Source organism: Aquarana catesbeiana, linkage group LG04 (genome assembly GCF_042186555.1).
Source record: "Aquarana catesbeiana isolate 2022-GZ linkage group LG04, ASM4218655v1, whole genome shotgun sequence".
Lineage (NCBI taxonomy): Eukaryota > Metazoa > Chordata > Amphibia > Anura > Ranidae > Aquarana > Aquarana catesbeiana.
The window spans coordinates 642,153,554-642,174,541 of record NC_133327.1 but is presented as its reverse complement, the minus strand read 5'-3'; the positions used below and the strand labels follow the sequence as shown (position 1 = coordinate 642,174,541).

Genomic DNA, 20,988 nt, shown 5'->3' with positions numbered 1-20,988 from the left:
CATTGATTTCGATGGGCAAGGGCACTATAGGAGTGGTGAATACACCGCTCCTATAGCACTGCAAAGAAGCTGCTTGCAGGACTTTTTGTGACGCCTTTTTTCAGGTGCTTTACAGGCACTATTTTTAGCGCTAAAGCGCCAGAAAAATGCCTCCCGTGTGAAAGGGGTCTAACGCTCTCTTCTTTGTCTGCTATTGCCAGCAACCAGCCTCCTTCTCAGTTGGATGACAGCCAACATTGTTCAAACTACTTCCTGTGAGCGGTGTCATGGACACCTCAATCCCCCCAGCAAAATGCTGCAAATGAAATTGAAAAAGGGGGAGGGGAGATTTGGATGAGGAAATGACTAGTAAGTTCATATACCTCCATCCCTAGTACATATGAAAAAAGGGGTCGACATTGTGGGACTAATATTGCATAGGAGTACACATAACACATAGGACAGTAAAAATGATATATAATAAATCTCAGTAAGAACTATCTATACAATTCATATATTTTGCACAAGTATTCCAACATAATAACATGGAAATTAGCCTAGGGCATGTGTACCTATGTCAATAGGCATGGTAGCATATATAACTTAATAATTGATGGAAACATTTCAATATAGTAAAAAATATAATATAATGTTATATATCATTTTTACTGTCCTATGTGTTATGTGTACTCCTATGCAATATTAAACATGCATTACCATATAATCATTGGTTGGTTTATTCCTAGCTGTGTGCTTCATATAAAGCCCCACAATGTCTTCTTCTTCTTTCAGAATGCTGCAAATAACTACACCCACATCACTAATTGAGCGCCATTCATTCAAGAAATGAGGAGCGCCCACCTCCACTGCTAGAAGGAACCCTTTTTGAATGGATGGGGAGCAGTCCAGCAGAGTGGGGGGCTTTTGTAAGGTGGAGGCCTTAAAGTTAGGCTTTCATTTCAAGATCACAGCAATACTTTTCTATACAATACGTTCACAGATTTATTTTGTTCAATTTGACAAACAAAATTGACATTAATATATAAAAACATAACTGGAGATGTCCTATAGAACATCCAGCAAAGTATAAAACAATTGGAAATCAGATGATAGGAGTACAATAGGCAGTGTGAAGACAAAATGTCTATGTACTGTATATATGTATGGTTAACATACTTCAGAGAATAATGCCATGTAAAACCCTTCTCATTTTGTCGTGGATTGGACAGTTTGATCTTATGCTGTGTCCTTGTTACTCTTGGCGATCTTGGAGATCTTCTTCTATATGTTGGCCAGAAACTGTACCTGCTGTTCTTTACAACTTCATAGATATATATCAACACAAAGGTGGGTCTTACTCTGTGCTGCCACATATAAGTGTTACCATTTTGTGCTCAATCATGCATTGCCAACATTGTAACCTCGCTTTCACCAATAGCTCCCAGTCACAGAGTGACGATCGGGAGCCGGTAGGACAGGATACTGATCTTGTGGTGATGGTGACAGGCACTCACAATGATCATGTGATCAGGAAGCCCATGAAATGCCTCTCCTGGGTTCAGTTGTTAAAGCAGAACTAAACCTTCCTTATCATTTTCAGCCAAGGAAGCTGCCCTCTTGGCCACTGTTTGATCTTTAACTGCCATGGTGCTGCGAATGTGATCAGTTATGACACCAGCCATTTGATGATTTGACAGTTGGGTTGAGAGCACAACCAATATGACAGTTACATTCCCAGCACATGGCGAAAATGTAATCCTTTTTAAAACTGTTAAATCGATGGGTTTGGTTCCAATTTAAGATTTTTTGACAGCTGGCAGGAAGGGGTTAAAGTGGAGTTCCACTCACTATTACAACTCTTTAGCATCCCTCACTAAACTGTGCACTGTAAACGAATTGGATATTTTTTTTTTCTCAGTACCTACTGTATATCTGCTGTATTCATTTTTCACTTCCTCCTCCCTGGCCGCGGCCCATCGCATCATTTCCTGTTTGCAATGCCCTCTGGGAAGGGGCGGCAACTTCCTCTGAAACTGCCGTTGCTATGGAAACCTGACCTGAAACCTATTACACTGCTTGTGCTGCACTGAGCATGTGCGAGATCTGCAAGGATGAGATCCAGGAAGAAATACAGTCTGGCTTTAGGTGTCCACACTTAAGATGGCCACAGCCTGCTGTAAGTTTATAAAATAACAAACTACTGCTATAAACTAACAAAACAGACCTTAGTTTACAGACTAACTTTACTAGAATACATTAAGCTTGTGTATTATAGGGGTATTTTTATTTAAAAAGTATAATTTCGGCCGGAACACCACTTTAAATAGGATCACATACAACAACAAACTCCTGCACATGAGTGGGCTGACTCTATAGGGTCCATAGTATCTGATAAAACAGTGGATAATTCCTGAGATGCCTTGCTGCCCTCTAGGACTGGGGTCGTCCTGCCCATGCTGAAAGAATAAAAGAAAAAAGAGGGCGCACTGGCCTAGTGCATTATCCAACAGATTTATTAAAAGATCAAGATAAGACCATAAAGAGGCTCTGAACAAGAAGGTCGGTCCTTCAAAACGCGTCAGCCAGCTGTGTCCTAGTTGGGACCCCTCCCTTGGCTGGGTAGTCCAAGCATTGTATGGGAGATCAGCCATTCATGTGGCTTGCTGAGCGAGTTTTACTTTTATGTTTGTGAGTAGACATCTTTATAGGATCACATACGGGTTATGCAGAAAAATAAATATTTAAACCTTAAAGTGGAAGTAAACCCATCAATTTAACAGTTTCTCAAAACAGTTACACTCAAGCCATGCCATGAATGATAACTGTCACAGTGGCTTTACTCTCTTAAAAGAACTGTCAAGAAATCAAGAATAGCTGGTGTCATAACTGATAACGCATGGCAACTGCAGATCAAACAGAGACTAAGATGGCAGCTTCCTTGGCTGTAAAGGATTGGGAGGTTTAGTTCCGATTCAATGTAACTGTCAAGACAACAGATATTTGGCCCTTATTTATCTTCATTTACTGAGGAAGACTAGGCTCTGCGCGTTAGAGGTGAGAGGTCACCTGAAGCCTCATGGTTGCTGTTCTGCCAACAATCAGACCTCATACAAATAACATACGTTCTCTCCTAATGTGCATAGCAGTGTCACATAATAGAGCCCTGTAGGTAAAAACAATGTAAACAACTACAGGGCTCTGTAATTGATATTTATGTGTACGAGAAGAAAGCCTCTACCATCATCCTGATCATAGCCAGTTGACAGGACAGCAATTATCAAAACTCAGGGGGCCTCTCCACTCTATCTACAAGCTACTAGAGTCATCCTTAACATTTAATACTTAGAGTCAATGGCCAGGGACAACTATAACCGCTGGTGAGCTGGGTCTATCAGAAAGAACTGAAGTAATTTGATGAGCATGGCAGCCATGCAATGAACATCTTCCAAAAGAGAGGTCAGTCCATGTATTTCTCTCTGTACAGGTTTCTTTGAATGATGCTTGCCCTAAGTAAGTGTTACACACCCATCGGTGGATAATAGGAATGAGTATATCGACAATGCCCCTATGTACAGGTGTATGACACAGGAAGCACAGCTATCATCCAAGCGCAAGTCATCTCTGGCATTAAGAGAGTTGTGAAGACTTGGCCACACGTCACACTTTGTCCATTCCACCCAGAAAAAGAATAGAACACCTTATTTAGCTCCACTTCCAACGCTAAGAAGCTACACTATGACAGAACAAATGAAAATTACTAATAGTTTTAAAAATAACACTTTAGTTCATAAGAATATTATTTCTATTGTCTTCTTCACACATTATTTCTATTGTCCTCTTGTAACTCCTACATCTCAGTAAGTGCTAAAAAGGCCAAAATTGTTCATATTGGTTTTCACATTCTCTGCACCCCGATGTTCTGAAGGAGGTTTAGTCCTCTTTAGTAGTGCGGAACTCAGGCATGCTCCACACGCGTCTGGTTGGCTCTATCTCCCGTTCAACATCCTCAGAAATGGTCTTAATGTCACTGGCAAAAGGATAGATTCTGGCTCGAGACTTGAAGGTGGTGAGGGACAAGCTCATAGCTCGCTTGGTGTTCCATTGCCTGGCCAGTTTCTTTGCATCTTCCTCCTCTCTCAATTTCTCATTCGCTTCTTGTAAGACCGATCGGAAAAGACGAGGAACTTCCTGGACGTCAGGCTCATACTCTGCTATCAATTGACGAAACCTGAAAAAAAAAAAAGGAAGATCATTAATGGTTCAGCCCACTCAAAAGTAATATTTCATGAATTTGTATTATATAGGTATGAATAACCTGATGGGTTCTAAAATTCCACCCAAAGCTGATATTTGATTAAAGTCTCATGCCTCATGCACATGGGCACAAAATCATCTAGTGTAAATAGGGTTGCCACCTGTTTGGAAATTAACCCGGACAGTCCGGGTTTTGAATCATGTTTCCGGGTTTCAGTCTGCCTGAAACCCGGACACAATAATCAGACTGGGCTGTGGCTCCCCAAGTAACCAAAATAGTCACACTGCGGGTGGCTGTCTGGGGGCAGGTTCGGCATAACTGGGGAGCAGAGCGATGATGTCAGCAAGAGCAATTTGGCCACACCCACTGTTACTCTACTTGGGGCATCCAAAGGTGTCCCAGGCCGGTAGAGGCTTGGCTTGAAGAAAAGATGGCAACCCTAAGTGTAAAATTCCTGCATTTTCCAGCACCAATGGGAGCCACAGGTAGCTTGTACAGCCACCCTTACATGTGAATGGCTCTATGCGATGGCTTGTGAATCGTTGTTGACATGCTTATAAGGCACTTTCACGTTTGGGTCAATTTGCCGTAAGTGCATGGGTAGGTAAACCCTGATGTGCTAGACATCAGTGCAGCGTATGTACAGCCATTGACCTCTATGAACAGCTGTATGTGACACCTGTGGCTCTCCAGGTCCAGGAAAGTGTTGGGGATTTTCAACTAAAGGCCTTTGCAGCCTCTAGATGTCCATGTGCAGGAGGCCCTACATGGGTGCTCACAAGTTGATTTCCTACTAGCTTTTTATATCTTCCTTTAGATCCACACTGACAACCCTCCTACTCCTCACTCAGTAGTGTGGTGAGGCTACACTGAACAAGGTAACAACACTGATCACCAGCAGGATCGCTATGTATTTAAACCATTACAGAAATATGTTTTAAAGAGCCATATAAGGTTTTTTTTTTTTTTTTTTGGATTTGCCTATAATTCTAGTTTAATCACTTGCCTACTGGACACTTTTACCCCCTAGCTGCCCAGGCCAATTTTCAGCTTTTAGCACTGTCACACTTTGAATGACAATTGCGCGGTCATGCAATGCTCATCAGTGCCGCCTCATCAAATTTTTAGCATTTTGTTCACACAAATAGAGATTTCTTTTGGTGGTATTTAATCACCGCTGGGTTTTTTATTTTTTGCTCTACAAGTGAAAAAAGACAATACATTTAAAAAAAAAACTTATTCATAGTTTGTTATAGAATTTTGCAAACGGGTAGTTTTTCTCCTTCACTGATGTGCGCTGATGAGGCTGCACTGATGGGCAATGATGAGGTGGCACTGATGAGCATTGATGAGGTGGCACTGATGAGGATTGATGGGCACTGATGAGTATTGATGGGCACTGATTGGCAGCACCAGTGGGCACTGTTGGGACTGCACTGATAATCAGGACACTGATAATCAGTGCCCTAATGATCAGTGTACTTGTCCCTTTTACACAAGCTGGTTATCGGCTCTCTTCGCCTGTCAGCATGAGAAAAGGAATGGCAATAACCAGCTTCTGTTTACATAGTGATCAGCTGTGATTACACACAGCTGATCACGTGGTAAAGAGTCACTGATTGGCTCTTTGCCTCAATCTGTGATCAGCAGTGTCCAGAGGGCTCTATCACGGGAGGACGCCATATGACGCCCTCCCAGAACTGGCCGGCCGCGCTGTAGCTGTCACTCGGCTATAGCATGGGCTGCAAGTGGTTAACCACTTCTATACCAGACACTTTTACCCTCTTCCTGCCCAGGCCAATTTTCAGCTTTCAGCGTTGTTACACTTTGAATGACAATATACAACATTGTACCCATATGACATTTTTATCATTTTGTTTCACACAAATAAGGCTTTCTTTTTGCGGTATTTAATCACCACTGAGTTTTTTTATTACTTGCTGAATAAACTAAAAATAATATTTTGCAAATAAATAATCTTTCTTCATAAATGTGGGCTGCTACATTTTTTTTGGTGAAAAATAATCCAAATCACTATATATTATTTAGACTGTAGGAAAGTTATAGCGTCCACAAACTATGGTATATATCTGAAAATTGATCAATCCTGATGTGCTGACAAACTATTTAATTTCTTGAGGCCATAAAATGCCAGGACAGTACAAATATCCCCCAAATCACCCCTTTTTGAAAAGTAGACAGTCCAAGGTAAGAGGCATGGTGAGTTTTTTGAAGTTGTAATTTTTTGTCACAAATGTTTGGAAAATAAAGAAATTAAAAATTTTTTTTTTACATACTGTCACCAGCGCAGTTCAGCGTTATTATATAACTGGTGTGGCGAGGATCAGGCGCACCAATGACAGTATGTAAAAAATAAAAAGGGAATTTTTTTCAAATTTTTAAAATTTTTTCTTTTTTTTTTTACATACAGTGACCAGAACAATAAAGTGTTACCATAGTAATCTAGGGAGGTGATCAGGATTCAGTTGTGTAAGTCCCATGTCACACTAGCAACTCTGTCGCTAGTGGGACAGGATCAGTAATAAATGTCACTCACCTGCCGGTGTTCTATTGATATGTGCCCTCCATCGAATAGTGCCCATGCATGCGCAGGACGGAGTCGCACTCCAGCTGATTTGGCAATCAGCTGAAGTGACATGACCATGGTGCATGCGCACATCCGAGGAGGCAGTTTTCGATGGGAGAGAGAATGTCACAGACACTATTAAAAGCTATTCACAGAGAGGAGGGACACCGTAGTTCTCATATTGTGCCTCGCTGTTGCAGGGTGGGGTTTCAGTCTGCTCAGGGTTGCCTTTTGTCACTGTTGCACGCTTTAGCGTCTTGATGAGCGCCTGTTGCCTGTATCTAAGGGCGAGTTGCAAAACAGACAAAACCCGGCCTTCAACACAGCCACAAGCTGCCCCGCAACAGTGAGGCATAATATAACAACTAGTGTCCCCCTCCGCTCTGTGAATGGCTTTCAATTGTGTCCGTGAAATATTCTCTCCCGTCGAAAACTGCCTCCTGTGATGTGCGCATGCGCCATGGTCCCGTCACTCCAGCTGACCGGGAAATCAGCTGGAGTGTGGCTCCTTCCTGCGCGGGCACTATTTGAGTGCTGCCTTGCTGCGAAAGGAGAGCACAGCCTCACTGCTCCTGAGTTCACAACCAGCAACAGGACTACCAGTGTGACATGGCCCTAAAGCCCCATACACATTATTAGATTTTCTGCAGATTTTTGTCTTCAGATTTACTAAAATCATGTAGTGCAAGGGCCTGCCTGATTGCATACAAATTGAAACTCTTAAGGATTGACTTCATATTATATGGTTTTGGTAAATCTGAAGACAAAAATCTGCAGAAAATCTAATAGCGTGTATGGGGTCTAAGGATGGATGCATGGTTCGAATCTTGGCCGGTTCCCCTGTCAACACTGCCTGTGCTGATGGGGGAATGGTGAAATTTGCACCGTGTATGGCAAGCCTAAGTGTATAAGCAGGTGCAGTGCAGCCTCCTCGCTGTAGGTGTTGTTTCGCAGCGCTGCTACAGGAGGAGAATGGAGGAAAAGAGGAACTTTGTTTGTCTGAAGCCTCTGTACGTGTCATCAGGGTGGCAGCTATCTGATTGGACACTGCAACCCTAGATGACCCTGGCAGCCATCTTTAGTGAGGGCAGTGCTTATAACAAGCATCGGCTCATTGCATTTGGTGCTCATTGTGGTTAGGTTAAGGGACAGAACCTTGCTTGTGAGGGACAGTGTGCTTAGTGTAGGGAGAGGTTCCAGTGAAGGAGGGACAGTGTATGGACATCAAGCCTGGTCCATTGGTTGGGACTTCTGCTGCTTCAGGTGCTATTACCGCCACCCTGCTCTACAGCTTCCTCCTTCATCAGATGCTGCAGGGGACAGAAAGCCACCCAGTGTGTCTTCTACAGTAGAGAGAGAGACTATTGTATATTCCTTTGCAGTAAGGCTCCACTATAATGGGTTCAGCCTCATTGTTGAAGCTTATTGGTCAACTTGTTGAAACTTTGTGCTTGATTTAGTAAAGGCAAATATAGTGTGCACTTTGCAAAGTGCAGTTGCACTTGATTGGATGATGGAAGTCAGCAGAGCTTCTGCTCATTTACTAAGCTCTGGAGCAACTGCACTTTGCAAACTGCACAGTCTATTTACCTTTAGTAAATCAACCCCATTGTGCTTTGTGGTGCGCTCCTGAGAATGCAGTTCAATGTATTAACACATAGGGGTTGATATACTAAAGGCAAATAGACTGATTGCACCTGCACTTTGCAAAGTGTACAGTCTATTTGGGTTGATTTACTAAAGGCAAATAAACTACACTTTGCAAAGTGCAGTGGCACTCTGCAAGAGCAGTTTCTCCCGAGCTTAGTAAATGAGCAGAAGCTCTGCTGACATCCATCATCCAATCATGTGCAAGAAAAAAATGCTGTTTTTTTTTTAATTTTCCTTGCATGCGTTTGGGTATTCTTTGCAAAGTAAAGCTTTAATAATACAAAAGGAGTGCTGCGCAAATAAAAGTCCTTAAATCAACATATGAGAAAATGTGGTGACAGGATATGAAGACAGGAACCACCAGTGACAATATACAGGCTGAGATCGATATCTGGATAGTGACTAGTATCCCTCCACCGGGCTTGGATGGCCCCTCACCTCAGATGTTCGACCTGAAACAGGTCACACCGCATATAAACCTGGATGGATCAATCTGTATGGTTGGTAATTTCTCCTTCACTTCCCAGCATCATATTATACAGTAGAGATTCAGTGCATAAAATCCTTTATACCATTGTAATATAGTGTCCTCGAAAAATAACCATCTCATTCCTTATTTCTGGCTGAAAAAACACTTCTTCGTTCTTCTGAAATTTCTTAACCTGAAAACTCTAAAATCAACTGCAGCCACGAGTAAAGTAAAGCTTTAGCTCGTTTACTAAGATCTGGAGCAACTGCACTTGCAGAGTGCACAGTCTATTTGCCTTTAGTAAACCAATCCCATTGTGTGCACTCCCCCCGCCCCTGTGAAAGTACCGTACACCAGGCCCATACCTACAAGCGCAGCTGCTGTTGTGGAGTACACAGTGCTGATGCATGGATCAAAGCAAGTTGCGCTCTTTATATTTTCTTTGTTTTTTTTTTCAACTTTATTGGAATGTCATAAAATAACATTCCATTCTTGTAGTGCATTGTGATGTGCTGTCATAAAAAAAATTGGTGTATGTTCTACTTTTTATCAGGGCACACTACTGCAGCACAGTGGTGCAAACTGAAAAAATAGGATGTAAGGCACTTTTGCTTGTCCATGTGTTGGGACTGTGCTAGGCAATGACGCCCATCTCAGCCCAGTGCACCTGGTGTGAATAGGCCCTTAGACTGATGAAGGTACAGCCCAACATTTCATGCTTCTATTAGACTGCTACTTTATTGTGTCTCTCAAAGAAAAGGAGTGATTCATCTCACACTGGATTTTAATGAATCTATTCATCTCTGTCTAAGCCTCATTAATAATGATGCCGCCGGCGATCTAATTGAAGTCAAAATAAACAGTGAAGGTGAAGTGTGGACTTTTGATTCTTTGTCACACAAATCACAAATTTAATCAAAGTACGTTATGTCTGTTTTTTAATAAGCACCTGGACAGGCTGCAAAACAGGAGAGCGGTCACATTGTCTCCAACTGTCCTTCATCAGAGCCGGTCCCTTCTGTATCTCACCTACACAATGGTCCCTCTTAGACACTGGAACTCCAGCCAGATGGCTCCATACACACACTGAATAAATGTTTTATCTGCTAACATTTTTTAAAGCGGTATTAACCACTTGACCTCCGGAAGGCCATTTTGTGTGATACGGCACTGCGTTACTTTAACTGACCATCGTCCAAAGCTGTATCCAAATAAAATTAATGTCCTTTTTCCCACAAATAGAGCTTTCTTTTGGTGGTATTTGATCACCTCTGCGTTTTTATTTTTTGGGCTATAAACAAAAAAAGCAAAAAAAAAAAAAGATACAATTTTTTACTTGAGATTGTAGGCCCCCCCCAAAATAAAAAAAACATTTCCAAGCTGCAACCAAAAATTAATAGACACCATTCCATTTTTTGACAAAATTTTGGCCGCGGCACCTTTATTGGTTTACATAAAACATAACAATTGTATTTCCTTTTATTGTTAAATAATAACTTTAGCATAGCTTTAATGAACACAACATTATTAATCTGCCCAGTTATCAGAACTCAAGCAGCAAGTCACCAACATTCTACATATACAAAACACGCCCCCCCTGGAAATTCAGGGTGACCCAATCACATAAATTGTGGACGCGACTAGGGAGGAAGGGAGGGAGTTCCGCTGCTGCTCCGGTCCAGGGGAAAAGAAATAAGCCCCACACCAACTGCCCTTTTATAGACAACCTCAGGCTTCCAGCATATGCCCAATAATCCTATTGGATCTTCTTGGACCTGCAATTAACATATTTAAAGAGACAGTAACCTCTAACCTGCCTGCCCCTGACAAATACATTTAAATAGCCTGTTAAAGCCATAAGGTGTGCTGGCCACAATCTCACGCAGGTGGGCCCAAAATTTGCTCCCCCCTTTTTAATTCTGCTACAAAACATATCCAATAAAAAAATAAATAAAAGAAATCAAATTTCATCATAAATTTAGGCCAATATGTATTCTGCTACATATTTTTGGTTAAAAAAATCCCAATAAGCGTATATTGATTGGTTTACACAAACGTTACAGGGTCTACAAACTATGAGGTATATTTATGGAATTTATGCATTGGGCAATCGGACACTTTTGACACTGTGCGGGAACCAGTGACACTAATACAGTGATCAGTGCTAAGAATATACACCGCCACTATACTAATGACACTGGCTGGGAAGGGGTTAAACATCTAGAACGATCAAAGGGTTAACTGTGTGCCTAGCCAGTGTTTTTGTGTACTGTGTGGGAGGGAAGAGATCGATTTTGTTCCCTGCTTCCTTACCCCCTGGCAGAACTGAGATCGGCCTTGTTTACATAGGCAGATCTCAGTTTTGTGTGTATTGTCGAGGATCGAGCACTGGAAGTCCCCTGCCACCTGCAGATCAGCTTCTGCTGGGAATAGTCACAGCAGAAGTGGTGTGTGTGTGCCCCCTGCAGGCAGAAGAGCAGAATCACGTATATATATACGTGATTCTGTACAGGAGATCCACCCTGTAGCAGTAAAACTGCTATGGGGCGGTCCTAAATTGGTTAAACCCGAAAGCACTGCAGCTTACCAATTCTTAGATGTGATGGCTGCATTCATTTTCTTTTTTAGGCTTTCTTTCTTCTATTTTCATCTGGTGATCAAGCCAGCTTTTAAAAAGCTCAAGCCCTCCAGCAGAATGTATGAGTTTATATGGATGAGATAAACCATTTAACACTAGCAGGGGTGCTTAACCAGTTCTGGACCACCCACCGCATATATATACTGCGGCAGGGCGGCCTTGTTTGCCCCCCCCCCCCAAAAAAATGGAGCACCAGCCGCCACTGGTGGGATCATGGAGAATGAACGTAGCCTCTAACAGGAAGTCAAATCACAGCAATGAAAAAAAAGGGAATTTGGAGATTTGGTAGAGGCTGAGAGCAATAGAAGGGACCTCTTGAGTTAAAGCAGTTTTAAAGGATAATTTCTCTTTAATTAAAAAAAAAGTTATGCTATGTTATCTCCTTTTCTGGGGTCCCCCTCCGCTCCGCCTCCTCTCCGAGTGCCCCCTTAGCAAGTTGCTTGCTAAGGGGGCACTCGTGCTGGTGCACTCCCGAGCCAGGCTGTGTACATCCAAAGACACACACAGCATGTCTCGGCCCTGCCCCCCGCTCTCTTCTCACAGAAATTGATTGACAGAAACAGGAGCCAATGGCTCCCTCTGTCCTCAGAGCCACCTGTTAGAGCAGGGAGAGGGGAGAGAAGACCTGCAGCTGGGCACAGTCCTGGATCGAGAGAGGACTCAGGTAAGGGTTGGGGGGGACAGGTATTGGAAGGTTTTTTTTCCCTTAATGCATTGCATTAAGGGAAAAAAACCTTTTGGATTTATAACCACTTTAACCACTTCAGTCCCGGAATATTTACCCCCCTTCATGACCAGGCCATTTTGTGTGATACGGTACTGCGTTACTTTAACTGACAATTGCGCGGTCATGCGACACCGCTCCCAAAAAAAAACGATGTCCTTTTTCCCCACAAATAGCGCTTTCTTTTGGTGGTATTTGATCACCTCTGCTGTTTTTATTTTTTTGTACTATAAACAAAAAGTAAAAAATTATTTTTTATTTCAAACTTTTCGGTCTTTTTTTGCTATTAAAACATGTCCAATAAAAAAATATAAAAAATCTAATTTCTTCATCAATTTAGGCCAATATGTATTCTGATACATATTTTTGGTAAAAAAATCCTAATAAGCGTATATTGATTGGTTTGCGCAAAAGTTATAGCATTTACAAACTACGGGATAGTTTTATGGAATTTTTATTTATTTATTTACTAGTAATGGCGGCGATCAGCGACTTATAGGGGGACTGCGATATTGTGGTGGAAAATCAGACACAAACTGACACTTTTTTGGGAACCAGTGACACAAATACAGTGATCGGTGCTAAAAATATGCACTGTCACTGTACTAATGACACTGGCTGGGAAGGGGATAACATCAGCTGCGATCAAACGGTTAACCGTGTGCCTAGCCAGTATTTTATTACAGTGGGGGGAGGCGCTTTTACTAGGGGAAGGCATTGATCCATGTTCCTGCTTTACAGAGACACAGGATCCATGACTTCCCTATGGACAGAATGGCAATTTGCCTTGTTCACATAGGCAGACTGCCATTCTGCCTCTGCAGGATGATCGGCGGGTGCTGGTGGACATTGAGTCCACCGTACCCGCTAATCGGCTCCCACTATCTATAAACACAGCGGGAGTGAGCCACCGGTGTGCCCAAAACCCAGAAGTGCGGGATCACATATATACGTGATCCTGCGCACAGCAGTCGCCCTGTACCAGTGAAACTGCTATAGGGTGGTCGGCAAGTGCTTAAGAAAACATACTTTAATATGTTTTGTTTTTTTAACCAGAGTTTAGCATCACTTTAAACTGTAAATAAACTTTTGCAGAGTATAGTATATTCTTCAGCACCACTATATTAAAAAAAAGCTTCAGATATTCTTAAATACAAACTTTTTTTTTTTTAGAGATCTCATACCATTAAAAGTGTATATGCTATTACATTTATGCTCATTTTTAAGCTGATTAGTTAACTGTTCTACATTATAGAGCATGTATCTTTTTGGCGGAGGAATATTATACTTCTCTTAGGGCTCATTTACACTTGTGGCTGTCATTGCTGCCTCTCTGAAAAGCCTCACAGAGCTGTAGGCAGCGGCACGCACTCGTGCCCAAAACCAGGAAGTGCAGAATCACACATTATAATATATATATATATATATATATATATATATATATATATATATATATATATATATATATATATACACACATATGTATGTGACACCTGCGCAAACAAATTAGTGATCGGATCAAAAAAATTTGGTATATATCAAAAAAATTCAAATAAAAAGTGGTTGCTGCAGTCAGGAAGCTTCCTGGTGACGCAATCGTTATTGCGAAACGCGTAGAGGCTGCTGGGAAATACACACTACATCATTACGTCACTGCCCACCGAGCTAAATCGAGGCCTGAACCGCAAACAGTGCGCCAAGCTGGAGCGAGGCTTGCATGGCACACAGGCGGAGGGAACACCGCACCGGTATCTCCGCATCTTTACCCATTCAAACTGCTGGATTAGCTTGGTGCCGGCCCGAGGGCACCTAAAGCATGTGAGTTTATAGCCTTTTTTTACATGATTTTTAATAAACAGTGTTAGCATATTGCGCTATGACCACCAACTGTCTGTTGTCTTTTATGAGGGCGGATGTGTTTGTTTATTACTGCATTGGGGTCAACATATAACAAGCAGCAAAGTGGAATGGTTATCCATAAATGAACCAAAGGCACATATATGCCAGTATCTGGTGAGTGGCCAATCCATGTGGTGGTGTTGTCACTGGAGTGGTGAAGAAGTCACATTTTTTGCACCGATTTAAGAATAGGAGCATGGAAAAACAGCACAGGCAAAGTGGGAAGCCCACACTGGGATTTAAGCCCGTTATTTGCAGAATATATCTAATGGACTATATGTAATATTATTCATGCATTATAGTTATTGAATAGTGGATTTATTTTTTATTTTTGTTTTTTTGATTTTCGTTTGTTTTTTGTCTATATCACAAACATGATTTATTTGAATAGATTGGTGTATTTGGTTTAAAGCGTTGGAGGGAGCGCAGTCAAACATTAGATATATACATATATATATATATATATATATATATATATATATATATATATATATATATATATATATATATATATATATGTATATGTGATTCTGCACAGCACGGCCACCCTGTGGCAGTAAATCTGCTATGGACTTCTGTTTAAAAAAAAAATGCTATGGGGGTGGTCAGCAAGTGGTTAAATTTAGAAGGAAAAAAAAAGTGACCCAAAACCATCAAAGTTTCCATTATTCACAGAAATGTCTATTTTTAACTATGTATATCAACAGGAAATTCATGGTTGCATCTCACTTTATCACTCCTCTTTAAGACATCATGCCCTAGACTGGTGTTCATTACACTGAAAAATTAAAGTATTTGTTCTGAGGACGATGGCAGATTAAATTATGTGTTCATGATGAGTTTGACCAGTTCTCGGTTGCCATGACGATGTTAGCAATTTACAAACCACAGTTATAGCCTGATGAGTTGCAAAAAAAGATTCTTAATGGAAGATTGTTTTCTTGTCCTAAATATAGCTCTGTAGCACTGAGAATTGATTTGATAGGATGATCGCTTATAACTGGCCCACAAGGCCCACCATTTGAAAAAGTTAGACTGAAAGGAGACATTTACAAAAGGTGGTCCACGTGTGCGTAAGCCGAAAGAGAGGTTGCAAAGGCTGACAGTAATTTGAACCCTGGGGCACCTGATTCCTTATTATACCTCTTTTTAGTGTTTTGTTTAAATTTCCTTTATTTGTAAACCAACTTTATTTGTAAACCAACTCATAAATGTTGCCTCTGCAGTGCTCCCCATTGCCCAATGGGGAGCACTGCAGAGGCAGTGCTCCCCATTCTAATAAATTGTAAATATGTTACCTTATTCTAACTTTGCTTCTATGAAATCACATGACCACAATGATCGAACTCTAATGCCTTGTACACGCGATCGGACTTTCCGACAACAAAACCATGGAATTTTGTTCGAAGGTTGTTGGCTCAAACTTGTCTTGCATACACACGGTCACAGAAATGTTGGCCAACAATTACAAACGTAGTGACGTACAAGACGTACGGCGAGCCGATAAAAAGGAAGTGCAATAGTGTTGCGTGATTCCAAGCATGCGTGTTTGTACTTTGGACTTTTGTCCGACGGACTTGTGTACACACGATCGGAAAATCGGACAACAAACATTTGTTGGCGGAAAGTCTGACAACAAATGTTCGATGGAGCATACATACAGTCAGACTTTCCGCCAACAGGCTCACATCCAACATTTGTTGTCGGAAAATCCGATCGCGTGTACGGGACATAAGTCTTTCTTATGCGGCTGGAGGAAGTGGACATTTCATAACTTAGAGCAGTGGTCTCCAAACTGCAGCCCTTTGCTTGCATTATCCCGTCCTTGGAGCACTATTCCTCCCACTGATAGGAGGTACTATTCCTCCTACCCACACCAACCATGGGGCACTATTTCTTCCACTGACATCAACAGTGGGGCAAAATTCCTTCCTCTGATATAAAGATGGCACATGATTCCTCCCACTGATACCAGTGATGGAGCACTGTTCCTCCCACTGACATCAACTATGTAAAACTATTCATTTCATTGATACCAACTATGGGGTACTATTCCTCCCACTGACACCAATAATGGGGCACTGTTCCTTCCACTGACACCAATCAATAATGGGGCACTATTTCTACCACTTACATAAACATTAGGGCACTATTCCTCCCACTGACACCAACAATGTGGCATAATTCCTCCTATGGATATAAATGATGGAACACTATTCCTTCCACTAATACCAACGATGGGACACTATTCCTTCCACTGACACCAATCATTGGGCACATTTTTTTCCACTGACACCAACAATAGAGCTCTATTCTTCCTCCTACTGACCACAGGCTCTATGTAAATTTTTTTTTTATCCCCACTGACCACCCAAGACTGAGACATTGTTTACTCCCTCTGAAGCTGGCTGAGAGCGCTGATCTGATGCCAATTGGCAGATGTTTTTCTGGCATGCCCCTACGACAGAAGTAGGATGTTTGGCCGGCTTCTGTCGAACACGCTGTCATACACACAGGCTTTCTGTTGAACCGACTGATATTTTGCCCTGTGTACCAGGCTTAAAGACTAAGTTCACCTTTTTTTTTCTTCTAAATTCCAGCCCCTCTATGTACCAACATAGCATTAATGTACTTATTTTGCAAAAATAAAACAGCTTTCCATTAATTCTACACAGGTTTATCTAACTCTCTTCATAGCTTGTTTAAACACACTGCTCGATTACTTCTGCCTTACTTCCTGGTCAGACTTTAGGTCATGACACAGAAAGGAGTTGACCAGCTGAAGGAGCTGGTCAACTCCTTCCTGTGTCATGACCTGAAGTTTGACCAGGAAGTAAGGCAGAAGTAATCGAGCAGTGTGTTTAACCACTCCTGGACCACGCTGATATACGTCCTAACTTTGAAGAGGGATATTTTTGTAATGGCAGCAGCTAGCTGCCATAACCCTGGTATCCTCTTCTTCGGCCGGCGGTCCGGTTTCCGATAATAGTGGTCTCTGAGGCGGATTCGCCGCGTGATCACTTTTAATCGGCGTCGGGATCGGGTCCTTCTGCTGGCCGGGTATAGAGACGAGTGAGGGGAAGATGGCCCCCACCTGTCTCCATACCATTACTTTTTTTTTATTGCATTTTAGTGTAAATATGAGATGTGAGGTCTTTTTGATCCCAGATCTCATATTTAAGAGGTCCTGTCATGCTTTTTTTCTATTACAAGGGATGTTTACATTCCTTGTAATAGGAGAAAAGTGACACTTTTTTTTTAAAAAGAACAGCGTAAAAAAAAAAAACTAAAGGTAAAATAAATAAGAAAAAAAACATTTTAAACGCGCCCCGTTCCATTGGGTTCGCGTGCAGAAGCGAACGCATACGTGAGTAGTGCCCGCATATGAAAACGGTGTTCAAACAGCACATGTGAAGTATCACCGCGATCGGTAGAGCGAGAGCAATAATTGTAGCCCTAGACCTCCTCTGTAACTCAAAACATGCAACCTGTAGAATTTTTTTAATGTCGCCTATGGAGATTTTTAAAGGTAAAAGTTTGTCGCCATTCCACGAGTGGGCGCAATTTTGAAGTGTAACATGCTGGGTATCAATTTACTCAGTGTAACATTATCTTTCACAAAATAAAAAAAATTGGGCTAACTTTACTGTTGTCTTATTTTTTAATACAGAAAGTGTATTTTTTCCCAAAAAAGTGCGCTTGTAAGACCGCTGTGCAAATACGGTGTGACAGAAAGTATTGCAACAACGGCCATTTTATTCTCTAAGGTGTTAGAAAAAAATGTATAATGTTTGCAGGTTCTAAGTAATATTCTAGCAAAAAAAAATGTTTTTAACTTGTAAACAACAAATCTCAGAAAGAGGCTCGGTCCTTAAGTGGTTAAACAGCTATGAAGAGAGTGAAGTACGGTAATCCAGTGTAGAATTAATGGAAAGCTGTTTTATTTTTGCAAAATAAGTACATTAATGCTATATTGGTACATATGATAATCTGGGATTTAGAAAAAAAAAGGTGAACTTAGCCTTTAAGGGTAAAATACAACATTTTTTTTGCCACTAGAACAGGAATAGAGGGGAAATTGGGGGTAGGGGCACTTGTTTCTGTGCAAACTGTCTAAGAGGAGATATCGCTCACATGAGAAAGATATCTTCTCAAAACCTGTTGAGTCTACAGGACAGAAAGTGAAGAAGAATCTCCCTAATGAAACACGGCTGTGTAAATTAAATAAATAACTGCACCAGTGGCGGCCCGTCCATTTTCAGAACAAAATATAGAGGAGTGTATTGCTCCCATGGTTCAGAGAAGCAGGATCTCCCAGTCTATGGATAGTGTAGGACACACTGATCATGTGGTACTTTGTCGCAGTAAGTGGGCTTAAGCACCAAATAGCAATATGGTGTGACCAAATCCCCATATTTTTTGATAATGTTTTTTGAAAATGTTCAGGTGTTTTAAATAAGCCTTGCAGGAGGTAAATGTCTTTTTTGCATGTGTGCGCTGTAATATTTTGTTCTGTTGTACGGTCTTATGGCTGCACCATCTTTAACCGCTTGCCGACCGCCTCACGCAGATGTACTGCGGCAGAAGGGCTCGTACAGGCAGAATCACGTACCTGTATGTTCCCCTTTAAGAGGTGGCCAGCGGGCGTGCGCGCCCGTGGCAAGCTCCGTGAGTCGGGTTGCAGGTCCTGCGGATTCGATCGCTGCGGAGATATCCGCGATCGTCTCACGGAGAGGAAGAATGGGGAGATGCTAATGTAAACAAGCATCTCCCCGTTCTGCCTAGTGAAAGTGTCACTGATCTCTGCTCCCTGTCATCGGAGCAGAGATCAGTGACGTGTCGCACACAGCCATGCCCCTCACAGTTAGAAATGCGCCCCTAGGACACACTTAACCCCTACACTGCCACCTAGTGATTAACCCCTTCACTGCCAGTGTCATTTACACAGGAATCAGTGCATTTATATAGCACTGATTGCTGTATAAATGACAATGGTCCCAAAAATGTGTCAAAAATGTCCGATGTGTCCGCCATAATGTCGCAGTCACAATAAAAATCGCTGATCGCGCCATTTAAAAATAAAAAAAATTATTAATAAAAATGCCATAAAACTATCCCCTATTTTGTAAACGCTATAACTTTTACGCAAACTGATCAATAATCACTTATTGCGATTTTTTTTTTTTTACCAAAAATATGTAGAAGAATACATATCGGCCTAAACTGAGGAAAAAAATTGTTTGTTTATATATTTTTAGGGGATATTTATTATAGCAAAAAGTAAAAAATAATGTGTTTTTTTCAAAATTGTCGCTCTTTTTTTGTTTATAGCGCAAAAAATAAAAAACGCAGAGGCGATCAAATACCACGAAAAGAAAGCTCTATTTGTGGGAAAAAAATGACGTCAATTTTGTTTGGGAGCCACGACGCACAACCGCTCAATTGTCAGTTAAAGCGACGCAGTGCCGAATCGCAAAAAGTGCTCTGGTCAGGAAGGGGGTAAATTCTTCCGGGGCTGAAGTGGTTAATGCATCTTTTAGGGTGTGCCCCCCAAATATCTTATCTTGTCCGTCCATTTTCAAGACGCGGGGCACATAAATTACAGCAGCCGTTTTTTTTAAGCACCTGATTAGAGCCAGAGGCTCTAATAGGCTTCAAAATATGGTGGGCTCTGGGCGCAGAGCATTGCGCTACGAGCCCACCCAGGTGTTACAACAGCGAATGTATATTCGCTATTGAAACACTTATCCTCAATCCGGTCAATCGGAAGGGGGTCTCCATTTTCTGAATGGCCGAAAAGAGAAGAGTTGCCACCCCCCAAAAAAATTTACCAACAGCCGCCACTGGCCACCCTTCACTACCTTGTCCAAAATGAAAAAGGAACAGCTTTGGATATACTTTATCAAACCAAACAACACCAAAAATGTCACAATAACCATTATGACCATGTTACACAATGTCATGTAATCAGAGAACTTCTCTAGCTAACAACTTGTCAAAACAGGACTTATAACATGACAGACTGAGAAATGTGGACAATGGTCCCTTGTCTATCTCGGGAGCAAGCAGGTGAGAATGGTATGGGATCATACCATAGAGAACAAATGTAGCCACCCTCTAACAGGAACTTGGATCACTGAAGCTAAAAAAAATGCATTTGGAGATTTGGAGGGGATGCGAGTAACAGAAGGGACATTTTTAATTTAATGCCTGTTTTTCTTTCTAAAATTCTGAAGGACCTTGAAATGGAACATGTTTCAAATCTTTCCGACGGAATCAGTTCCTATTGGGAAATCCGCTCCTCTGTATGCTATTCCGACGGACCAAAAATGACGCAAGGGCAGCTATTGGCTACTGGCTATTGAACTTCCTTTTTCTAGTCCCGTCGTACGTCATCGCGTTCTAAACAATCGGACTTTGGTGTGATTGTGTGTAGGCAAGTCCATTTCAGCGGACCTCCGTCGGAACTCCGTCGGAAAGACTGTCGGAGTCTATTCTGACGGAGAGTCCGGTCGTGTGTACGTGGCATAAGAATACATACTTGAATAGATTTATTTTTTCTTTGTAAACCAGAGTTTAGTGTCGTTTAAAGTCTAAATCACAATGTGACTTATTTTTAAAGTAACCCTGTCAGCCTTTTAATAACTATAAGTTCTTCCTAAGAGCATGCTCCAAAAAGTGTTGAAAATTACTATTAGCTGGAAAAACCTCCTCTGTGTGTCCCCTTTATTTTAGGCATACTTTAAAATGAAAGGCTTGACTTCCTTGACTCTGGGGCCCAGTGTCA

The 20,988-nt window shown here is 41.6% G+C and overlaps 1 protein-coding gene across 1 annotated transcript in view; it reads right to left on the bottom strand.

Moving 5' to 3' along the window:
• Positions 1 to 977: 977 nt before the first annotated feature.
• Positions 978 to 20,988, bottom strand: part of RD3 (RD3 regulator of GUCY2D) — a 62,234-nt gene continuing 42,223 nt past the window's right edge. Inside the window, exon 3 of the mRNA XM_073628417.1 lies at positions 978 to 4,207. Within this exon, the coding sequence (XP_073484518.1) occupies positions 3,910 to 4,207 (298 nt within the window). The 3' untranslated portion in view covers positions 978 to 3,909. The remainder of the gene's footprint in view (positions 4,208 to 20,988) is intronic.